Below are 11812 nucleotides of genomic sequence, written 5' to 3' on the forward strand. Positions count from 1 at the left end.
GATTTTTATTGCTACAGAGGTTCACCTTGCCCATCATATTGATTTTATTGGCAAATGATGTAGAAGTTAATCCTGAGCTTAAAAGCAAACAAACTGCTTTGACCATCCTCCAAGGCACCGCAGCCTGTCACCCAACATTGCGTGCCCGCAGGAAGGTAAGAGGAAGGCAGGCAAACGGGTAGGGCCCGACTATTGTACTTAATGGGAGTTTCTAGCTTCAGTAGCGCTATATTGTTACGAAATGCGCATATATAATGTAATTTAGCATTGCAAAAAAATAGAAGGTCAATATCGACGAGGAAATTACTTAGAGAACATTTCACATAAAATGACGTGTAAAGTATTATGACCCTCCGGAATCACAAAATTACTTTTCCTGTCATGAGGTGACAGCCCATGGGATTTCTTCCCAAACAATGTAATTACCGAGTTGTAAGCCATGCAGCTCCACAAATTCTTCTCATGCCGGGTAAGTTGCATGAGATCAAGAATCCCGACATCTTCTTTTGTAAGTTATAGAGCATGCATTCAAGTTTTCGACGCGAATTAGTCGGGATGTAAATTCTCTTTGTTCAAACCGGTCGTTATAAACACCTTAACGTGTGTCCGTTACGAGTTACACGGTTATACACCTGCTAAATTTACATATGAATTGAATGAAACTATCTTTAGACTATTAGATTTACATATGTGTGACTTTGCATAATATATAATAATTTCGAGAAGTTTTCTTAAATATTTCAGGCAGTCACTAAACCACATTTGAAAGTTGATCGAAAAAATGGATTGAATCAAATTCGTATTCTTCGAAATTAAATTTATTTTGTTTATTTGGAATATTCAACTTCAAATTCTTTATCATACCTTTATTACATGCATGCAGTGGTGGGGGAAGCAGGGGGCTTGAGACAGCTGTTTAGAATTAGAACGCTTTGAGAATATCTTTTGGTCAAGGAGAATGGCACCGAAGAATCTATATCATTAAACTAATCAAGAGAGGTAATCTTGTAGCTAGGCTTCTTCCAAGTTGCATGAGTCAACCAGTAACGCAATATTTTTCAAAAACAATTTTAAAAACAATAACCACTTTAATTGAATGTCCATGCAAATTTCTATCGCGGGTAATAAATAATAAATTAGTTTTTTTTAATAAGTTCGATTTCCTATTGGCCATGCCACGTCTTCAAAATCGTCTTCAAATTAAAAGATGTAATTTTAACTATACTTATATCAGACCGCTGTACACAGCTTAGTTGGCGTATGATATCTTTGCCTCAGTAAAAGTAACTATTGTTGAACACTTCTGATAAGGAATATTCCGCGGGCCTAGCTTGGCTTTCCAGGTTAGTTTCGAATTTTAAATGATATAATGTACCACAGCTTTTTGCAGGGCTATGCATATGTACCTGTAGCTACGCCGTTTTCAATAGTTTTCTCTAGGCGTTTCTGATTTTAACCGCTTTGATGGCACATTAACAGGGTGAAACTAGGGGGCGATGGCCTCCACTATATAATTTTATCAAATAGGCTTCTACGTTGCACGTACGTGCTAAACTTGCTTAAAACTCACTGTTGTCGTACATAGATTAAACCCGACAATATTGTCGGGAAGAAGGAAAACTAAATATCTCGGCAAGTATTTGGACTAAAGACCCCAAAATACCACCAAACGATAGAGCTTGAAACGACGATCTAAATCGTATATTCAAACCAGCATATAGTGATAAGCTGCATTTGTATTATAAGTCGAAACATGAGTCAAAATTATAGGTTGCTTTGTTATCTCAAATTACTCACCCATAGCAACCATATACTTTAGAAATTCCATATTTTCTCGCTTTTTTGTTCTCTGTTGTCTTTAAAATGTCTGCATTTTACATATTATCATTCTGTTATAATTCTGAGTAATTTTTAGGGTAGGATGTGCAAAAGAATCGGAGAAATAGCGTTTTATAAGTTCTCAGCGATAATTGTTGCTAAGCGTGACAGCGTGTGCTTACTGCGTGCTCGGAATGTTGTCATGCGGTTGGAAAAGGCGACAAAACTCCATGACGCCCTCCCCCTAGGGTAAATTTTACCCCAAAAATCGGATCCTGCCGTAAAATTGGACCAAGGGGTCAGTTTTTCGGCTTTTCTTGCCCGAATCTTTTTTTATATTTGTATTATTGTGAAATAGTATTGCCAGTGATGTGATAATTCATATCATCATGCATGTTTATATAAAAAAAAATCGGCAAAAATCCTCTAAAGGCTCGATTTTGACGCTAAAGATATCAAAATAATCCTGAAATTGTGAATTAAATCACTGTAACCGTTTTAGTTTGCATTTTGCGCAATATTTTATAGATAGGTCGCTTTGGTGTGTAATATTGAATAATAAATAAATCGCATGCATTTTAAAGTGAATATCACAGCGAATTGACAACATATCGATCTAAAAAAGCATGTATCTACTGAGGACAATTTCCTCTTTAAAATGGTTTTATTTTTATTAAAATCAGTCAAGTATTCACAAAGAAATCGCAAGTTAAAATGAGCTAACCACTTTGAGATGCCATCTAATCCGGCAACGATGAGTAGTGAACTTTAAGTGAGAAAATGCCTTCTAGAATACACTGTCGTTTGTATTCATTATTGCAGAGCTAAATGCCAAGTTAAATTCAAGTCTAAAACATCAGTCATCCTTTGGCTTTGCGTTATTTACGCGAACTTATCAATGATATACCCGATGCATGAAGTCACATATAGCTATAAGCATACATTAAAGTACCTATATCACTTGTGGGATCTTTACGGATTTGAATAGGGCTTGAAAAATTTGTTTATAAGTTCTACAACCTTTTTTGATATAATTAAATAGTTTCGAAAATACGTCGGTTGGGGAGACTGGGACTCAGGAATGATTTGCAAACACGCCGTCTTTTATAATGTAAACATGACGAGTTTCACTGCGATATAGTTTGCGCTTTTCTAGAAAAAAACGCGGGAACGGTGCGTTGTGTATGGCTGTAGCAACTGGGCGAGTTTTTCTTAAAATATTTTACGTTATTGGAAGATCGAAGTAAAATTACAATTGATTATATTATGTTTGACAAGAACTCGGTTCCTGAGTCCCAGGCCTCCGAGCACGACGGAAATTTAGGCAATCGTCATGTTTAGATGTAAATATTTCCGAAACTATTTAACTATATCAAAAAGAGTTGTAGAACTTATAAACTAATTTTTCAAGCTCTATTCAAATCCGTAAAGATCCCACAAATGATATAGGCACTTTAAGAGATCATTATTAGCAATACATGCATGGAGTCACCCCAAATTTATTCTTTGAATATGCTGCGAATATTTGCAGTCGGCCTTAAAAGCTTTCAGTGAATTGAAAACAGTGAAATATTTTTACAAAATAGCCCGGGAAATGACAGTTAAACAATTTGGTGACGTTTTCACAAACATTCCGCCTTAGCCAATCAGGAAGTTGCTGATTACCAGTCTTTTTTACCAGGCGTTTAAGCGCATAAGTTACAAAATCATTCAACGTTTTACGACCGTCCATGACATAAAATTCTGACAACTTTGGATTCCGATATGTTCTGTCAAAATATCCGGGTGTAATTCCTTATGTCCTTACTTTCATGACGGATAATTAGTACCCTCGCAGGGCGGTCCGCGCCGCGGCTCGAAGATAATAAATGCCACATGAATTGTACGAAACAATGGCATGATTGTACCGTTAAGTTTATGGGAAATTGTTTACCAAAAATCGTCCGTCATCGTCCATCAATTTCATTAGTATAGCAATCTTTAGATGGCCATAGAAAGTTTCATTTTCGGTTTATATGATGATATTGACATTCAATGTTATCATATACGGCATCATGCAGCGCAGTTTTCAATCAATATTTGCATAATTAATAGGTGACAGATTATCACATACACCGAATAGACCTTTTTCATAATGACGTCAAACGCGGAAAGTCTGATGTTACACGAAGTTTGATTGGCTCGACAGTTTTGTGGAGCCAATTAAATATCGTGTAACATCAAACTTCCCGCGTTTGACGTCATTATAAGAAAGGTCTATTCCTTCTAGTGAATTCCATCCTGACTGATTGACAAGATAACATGAATGCAGACATACTCATTTTCATGGATTTACTTAAGTCTGTCACGCAGCCCAAGCCAGTCTTTTTAATTTTCAAGAATTTTAATATTTGTCGAGTCTTTCGACGTCATTCAAGAAAACCTTTTTTACTTTGCCTTACAAGGTACAACCTTCATTTTCACGCCTAAAACGCTTGTTCCCGTTTGATGAAAGAAACAAAGCAAGTGAAAGAACTTTTGATTTAAACGATACTGAAGATCTTGCTTAATTCTATATCATGGCCGAGGTAATGTTAAATATTTTAAATCAAGAATCAAGCAAGCTGCAAATACATGCACTCTGCTAAACCTTGTAAGATTTGTATGTATTATATGAAATCGGTGATACGTTTGGCAATTTGTAATGGTAAATGGGACAATTTTTCTACGCCTATATATACATACCTTGTTGGTCAAATCATTATTAGGTGAATTTATAGGCATGCAATATCTATTTCTACTACATTATTTTCCCTTTAACGAAAATAAAAATATTTCCCCCGGATGCTACCTGCAAATCTTTTACAACTCTCCCTTATTAAGATATATATATATATATATATATATATATATATATATATATATATATATATATATATATATATATATATACACCCATTTGCAAAAACGTTGGCCGCAGATAGATAGATAGATAGATACTCGAAGTCTAATTAGAATTGCATATGATTACATTTGCATGGGATTTCAATCATATTACACAACATATGCAATTCTAATTAGATTTCGAGTATCTATCTATATATCTATCTGCGGCCAACGTTTTTGCAAATGGGTGTATATATATATATATATATATAAATCTAACTACGTTTTCTACGTATCTTCGGCAGTGATACATGCACGCGTATATAAACATTTTTATGATATTGAATATCATAACACTTCCCAATATAGAGCAGAAATTTGAAGTCGATTGTGATTAACAATTAGTCCCTTCATGCGGTCACCTTGTACATCCTCCCCAGTCGGACAAAAAAATGTTTGTCATCACTCAGATTCATTGTGGAGGAAGGTAAAAACCACTTATTCAAGGCATTTGTAAGGTAGGAACTTTGTATCATGTAACTTTAGAATTTCATCATTTCTAGAAAATGATGATTTTGGTCGACAACCAGTCAGCTATTCCGGTAACCTTGTTCCTGCACAAAAATTGGAATCACTGGAAGTTCCTATCAATCAGTAAGATTGTGGAACCAGGTAAAAATTATTTTCATACGAATGGAGAAGCTTTGCGATTTGAACTGAGTGCACGTTTTGATGGAAGAACAAAGAGCACTTTCTGTTCGTTGACTACGTGTGAAGAAGAAATGGTGCTTCGAATTCGTGGTGATGATCTTTTGTATGTAAAAAAAGAAAAATTAAAACACGAAGAAAAACAAATTTGTTTACGACGACAAAACATGAATAAGGACGTTTCAGCATCAGGAAACAAGAACCTGTACGAAATCCTGGGGCTTAACATGAAAGAAGTTCGTAAGAAACCCTTTGAAGAACAGAACGAGATGATTAAGAAAGCTTATCGTTCTCAACTTCTGCGTTGGCATCCTGGCAAGAATCCTGAGAATGGTGATAAAACTATTTGCCATGAGATCATCAATGCGTACAAGATTCTCAAAGATCCCAAAGCCCGAGCTGCGTATAATATCGTGGCAGATTATGACACAGCAGGATGGTTATCAAAAGCGCGATGGGGGGCAGTATTTAAGCCAGAATGTTACAGCGATGAACAGAAGAAACAATATCGAAAGAGAATGGGATTATTGATTCTCTCGAGTGTCCTGGTAACGGCGGGGATTGGTTTAACATTCGTAACAGCGGGAATGGCTAGACCCGTTGTTCTTGGCATGATGGCTGCATCAGGAGGTATTATAGGTGGTGGGATTTCAAGTGGATTACGAACAATAAATCGTGAAGCGATAGAAAAAGTTAGCTCCTTTAAAAAATACTTTATTAGTTTAGTGGTTGGTGCTGTGGGTGGAGCAATTATGGGCGTGGGAGTGGATGGAAAGGGCATCATCAGTGTCCAGGCATCTCTGGAACGGCAAATTAGCTTGAGGATGACCACTTCAGCTTTTCGTAGCTTGGTCACATCTCTTACTAATAATCTGGACACAATCCTTGCAGGTGGACCAAAACCTACCTGGAAACAACTTTTTCTACACGTGGTTCTCGATGCCTTGATGGGAGGGATTGCTGGTGCAACGGGGGGGCTGACAGAAAACATGCTTGAAGATGTGGTTTCCCCTGATGAAGCATTGACAGCATTTGAAAGCGTTTCTTCTGGCACATCTTTAATTGTTGAAGATTCTGCAACAGTTGCAACGACAGCATTTACTGAATATTTCGAGGAGCGTTTAGATGATGGTGTCAAAAATAAATTCATAGTGGATCATTTGAAAAAAGCTGTAGTGAGATCAGCACAAGCTGTTAACACGCGCGTGCACGGATTTCGTTTCAAAGCTGGTGTCAAGGATATTAGAAATGTGCTGGAGGCGGAAGTGAAAGGCGAATCCAGCCACCAGAATGAAGAGACAAAGCAAGATTCAGAAAACACATCAGTTGCAAAGAATATGAAAGAAACAATTGGAGAAGGGATGTCAAGAATGAGTGGAAACAACGAGAATACAGGAACAGGTGATGATCTTGGTAAAGACGTCGAGCATTCCAATAACGAAACAAATGAAGTAAAATACGCAGGATCAGCAGGAAGTATAGAAAATGGCGATAAACACGAATGCGAAGCAGAAGATCTACTCGAAATAACGAGCTTCGATGATATTGACTGCAGGGAAACAAATGCCCAAACTGCTGTGAACCAGAAAATTAAGTATATTTCCAAAGGATATTGGTTTTCGAAGATGCTCGTTGATTATAAGGTGAACGGTAGAAGTCAACATGAGGAGGTTGAATATAGCGAAGGTTCGATTCTCCTACCAAACAATGCCACCAATATCGAAATTAGGTTCCAGGTCATGCGCTTTCCTGGTGTTTGGTGTGATGTGAAAAAGTACGACCGTTTCAAGAGTTGTTGGGTAAAAACACACGACCGGGTAAAAGACAAGGATGAATACAAGCCTCATATTTTCAAGTTCAGGACACCAATTAGTTGCACGTTCACTTTGGCTGGAAATTTGTATTATGAAAAGGTGGTAAAGATCACGAATGACGAAATATACGATAGTGATGACAATGTTGAATGCGCACAAGAATTAACATCAGGAATTGCAGACGAAAGAGCTTCTGTTGGCTTTGCTAAAGGTAAGGGATTAGAATAGTTTCCGAGTGATCACGAGAAAAAAGTTGGCCAAATTTTGTCTCAAAATGATTGTTTTGGCTTGAGTTGGATTGTAAATGGTGAATGGTGAATTTATAACTTAAATCATCAATTTGTAGGAACACCACGCTTTAAATATTATTTTATGCACATGATGGCCCGGGTTAACGGACTGAAAGCTTTCCATATAATCAATGGACGTGGTATTTCTACAAATTGATAATTAATTCCCGAGCCGGTACGGAGTACCGTGCGAGGGTACTAATTCCGCTCCGATATTTACACGCACGATGTGAAGGCAAAATCAAAGTCGGCCGCCACTATGCAATGGACCTCACGCCATGGATGGTCCTTTATGTTATGCGCATGCGCCAGTGTGAACTGCTAATCTCTTGATTGGTCGAGCTACGGCTACAAGCTCCTCTCGTATTCTCCCAACATTCCCCCATCGTGCATTATTACACCATAAAGGCACGCGACTCGTTTTTTAATTCTTAAATAACTGTCATTTAGCAGAATTTTGATGAAATTTATATTTATATATAAAATTTAAGTATATATTTATATTTTCATAAATATGGAATATATGTATTTTTTAATTACATTAAAGGGAAACTCGAATGTGGTCAGAACTTTTTACGGTTTAACAAAGTTAAGAAGACCAAATTTTCGACCGAATTAACCGTGTATAATGAAGTCGGAAGATTTAATACACTTGATAATATTTCATCCGGCACAGCTTTAAAAGTCATTCTTTTGTGGTAAACACAACTTTAATATTCTCAAATGTATTTCACTATAAATCTGAATGTGTTATGTGATAGATGACATTATAATCTCATTTATAAACTCCGTTTTCATAATGACAAAGAGAAAATCAAATCAAAATATTCGCGTGGAAAAACCAGTCGAATGTCTGTTGTTATATTTCATGGTAATTAATAATTAAAATAATTTACTATAACACTGAATATAGATGAGCAACTTAACTCCTAGAAAATTGTAAGACTCTTGTCGTATTTTTGCCATTTTTTTCACAAAAATATGAGGGTAAACTTTGAAAATATACGGCCGTTGCAAGAAGCTATGACTACAGTGCTTTCACGCCCAGAAAAATATTTCCATACTTCTCACATACACGTACTCATCAAAACCCCCAACCCATATAAATTTTCTAACAATCTTATTACCATCCCTATGCTTAACTAATTTCGTTTAACCGAGGCGAGGGGTTGCTGCATGTATGTATTTCTAGTTTAAGTCATATTGATTTGTTTCGGTCTTCTACCGACATGTTACGATTGAATACTTGAAGGACGAATCTTAAAACGTTAACAGTAATCATTCCTTAAAAGCAAAACAAGCATAGTGACTTCTTTTATATCAAATTTTCTGCTTAGTTTTTCGATATAAAACAATTTACTGATATACAATTATGCTCGTCTTTTACAGGCCCCAATGATTCGTGGTGCCTTGAAACAGATGTTCTTCACGACGAGAATAAAAAAGAACTTGCAAGGTAAGTGTAACGACATAGTGTAACGTCATATAAAGAATGAAAATGTTACAGTGCTATAAAAAATCCACTCGATTTTTTTAACTCTTTTAGTTTAGAGTGGGTGGAAAGTTTTAAATCCTTTTATGCGAACGAAAATCGTGGTCAACCCCGTTTAGAAATTGTCTGCAAACTTGGCAAAGTACCTTGCACCGCTGATATTGTGAAATTTTTGGGTGAAAAAATGCTTCCTTTTGTTACGTATAAGGAATGTAAGTTTCGTATTACTATCAAACATGACAGTTTATCACTTAGTCAGATGGTCAGTTTCAATGTCTCGTAATTTTATAGTCTCGAAGACTGAATGGTTTGAATCAAATATATTTGATGAAAATTTTGAAATGAAAGCGGAATTCGAGGATAAATTGTCAAGGTAACTTTTCATGTCATTCCTATTATAACCACTATATATATAGCGGATCATTTATGAGATGTGTCAAATTGAGGATCAAAAAATTCCTACCACCAAAGAACCTTACCATTGCGAAAAATACGTCTTTTGTTTGTTAGATTATCATGGGTAAGAAAATTTTATGTTGGTTTCGATGATAAAAAAGAACAAACTTGGCAAATATATATCACCCACGCCTATGACCAAGCACCTTCCATGGTAGACCTGAAGGAAATATTTGGTGTTAACATTGCCTCCTTTGTTAATTTTATCCGAGAAAGAGGTTTTAAAAAAGATATAGATGGTAGAAAGAAGATACCTTTTCCACCATCTGACTTTCTTCGAGGACCAAGATCAGGAGATGCAATTTGCACAGAAGAAGAAAATAACGAAAACCCCGGAGTTGAAAATCTCGGGTGTGGAACTTTGGGTATTCTTGCAGCTCGGTCGTTTCCCGAAATAAAACACTATGCAGTAACCGCCTACCATGTATGTTACGACAAAACGTTTCCGTCGAATATTGATATAACTATGAAACACAAAAAACTGAAAAAGGATTTCGAGAAAGGATCGCGGAACTGTGTTGGTGTAGTTTACCAGTATATTGATGGAGAAAGAAGACGACTAGGCAAATTCTCTCGTGGTTTATACAACGATAGAAACGACATTGCTCTTATTGAACTAGCTAGAAATTTGAATTGCGATGACGCCCTGGCCTTTTTTAAAGAAGAAGGCATTGAAACAGCCCTGGCTAGCAAGAAGGATGTCGCTAAATGTTTCAAAAAATTGAACGGTAATGTGCGGGTGAGAAGAATTGGTTCAACGGAAGAACAGGAAGGGAAACTTATCTCAACATATCACAAGGATGTGAAAACAGGAATGAACTGTGGTTTTTACATGATAGAAGAAAAAAAAAGCAAAGCAGAACGAGGGGCAGAAGGCGAAACAGACGGCGAAAACGCCACGTTTGCAAAGAAAGGTGACTCGGGCTCTTTGGTGTATATGATATGTAACGGTGATAAAAAGATAATATTCGCCTACCTGAGCAACGCCAACTTTGAAGAAGGTGTCTACTACTGTCCAAATTTGAAATCAAGCCTACAAGATCTATGTCCCAACAATGAGGTAGCCAGGGTGTTTAATCCTTGCGTGCATGAATGTGGCTTCCAATAACATGCACTTATTTCCAAATTTTGCCGGAATTATTTTGGATCTTAAATATTTTTAGTATAACCAATTAGTAGCTTAGAGCAAGGGTTTCACAAGGAGTGTTCAACATTATATCATACAAACTCTCTTAGCGGAGGCTTTTAAAATCGAATCGTCTAGAAACGTTTTTCGTCAATTTTTGGCCATGCACCAACTGGCACTATACCGTTTATATCAAAATCGATTTTGAATTTTAAATATATGCAAGTTAGAAATTATTTTGTCTTATCTCAGAATCTGCCACGGAGATTTTAAAAATCCATACGAAAATGCACTATATAGGTAGCCAACATCAGTGAAATTAAAGCACTTGCCCACAAAGGAAAGATAAAATAGTAATGAAAATAATAATAATTAAGCCTTTTCCGTTGCTCGAATAAATTAAAATACTATAGGTGACAATATATTGTATACCTTTTAGCGAGTAAACTTTATTCATTTTGTTACTTTATTCGTTATTACCCATAATACCGACGCAGAAGTTGGAATACTTGACTGTGATAGGTCATAGTTGCATTCATATATCGTTAAAAACTTTAAAACGTCATGTAATCTATTAACTTTAATAAAATATAAATGCACTCGAATGTTCATTTCTTATTTATTAGTTACCAAGCTTCTCGAAAGAGCCACTGCGGTGCATGCGTTATAAGAATGTCCCCTTCAAACATTTCTTATCCACGTATTAACCTTTCGTTCACGTTCAACAAACATCGATCATGCGATTGCTCCCAGTTGTCTCCTACCATCGAATAAAATTTTATAAACAATATCTACACGGGTGAGAGGTACGTTTATTTCACAATGATTTTTCAAACGTGGTATAAAAATCCTTAAAAACGACGTGGACGTGGCGATATTTCAAAATAATTCGAAGCCAGTATAATGTCAGTTCAGCAACTAACTATTATATATACCTGCAATATATTGCAATAATTAATGTCCCGAAATTCTGGTTATGAGATAAACCAATTGCGGAGAAATAAATTCACGAAACTGCATGTCATAATGTGATGAATCAATGAAAAATAAAATGAAATAAGCTTTCACACGAAAAGGTTATACAGAAATAGTTTCGATCCTTGTTATTCTGGGAATGCAATGCTTGAATGATGATATATGAACAACCCAGACAGCATGAGACGCTTTTTTGGACCAGATTGTTGTTGTTGAAATCTTAGTGTTTCAGAGTGTTCACCCGACGTTCTCCAACAAAAACGTTCAA

At 36.2% G+C, this 11812-nt stretch overlaps 1 protein-coding gene across 1 annotated transcript; it reads left to right on the top strand.

The window, feature by feature from the left end:
* Nucleotides 1-1215: 1215 nt before the first annotated feature.
* On the top strand, nt 1216-11159 carry LOC114526020. The gene is made up of 7 exons (XM_028547512.1): nt 1216-1343; nt 4263-4385; nt 5247-7416; nt 8885-8951; nt 9042-9199; nt 9279-9360; nt 9498-11159. Exons 2-7 carry the CDS (start codon nt 4377-4379, stop codon nt 10549-10551), a joined length of 3540 nt encoding a protein of 1179 aa, XP_028403313.1. The 5' UTR covers nt 1216-1343; nt 4263-4376; the 3' UTR covers nt 10552-11159.
* The last annotated feature ends 653 nt before the right edge of the window (nt 11160-11812 follow it).

The sequence above is a fragment of the Dendronephthya gigantea genome, unplaced genomic scaffold (genome assembly GCF_004324835.1).
Source record: "Dendronephthya gigantea isolate DGI-Jeju-01 unplaced genomic scaffold, DenGig_1.0 000036F, whole genome shotgun sequence".
Taxonomy (NCBI): Eukaryota; Metazoa; Cnidaria; class Anthozoa; order Malacalcyonacea; family Nephtheidae; genus Dendronephthya; species Dendronephthya gigantea.

Bases quoted from the DNA above. Each gene is read 5' to 3' on its own strand.
- LOC114526020 (XM_028547512.1), top strand. The intron at 7,417-8,884 runs GTAAGGGATTAG...CGTCTTTTACAG, and splicing joins TTCTGTTGGCTTTGCTAAAG to GCCCCAATGATTCGTGGTGC. The intron at 9,361-9,497 runs GTAACTTTTCAT...TTTGTTTGTTAG, and splicing joins TTCGAGGATAAATTGTCAAG to ATTATCATGGGTAAGAAAAT.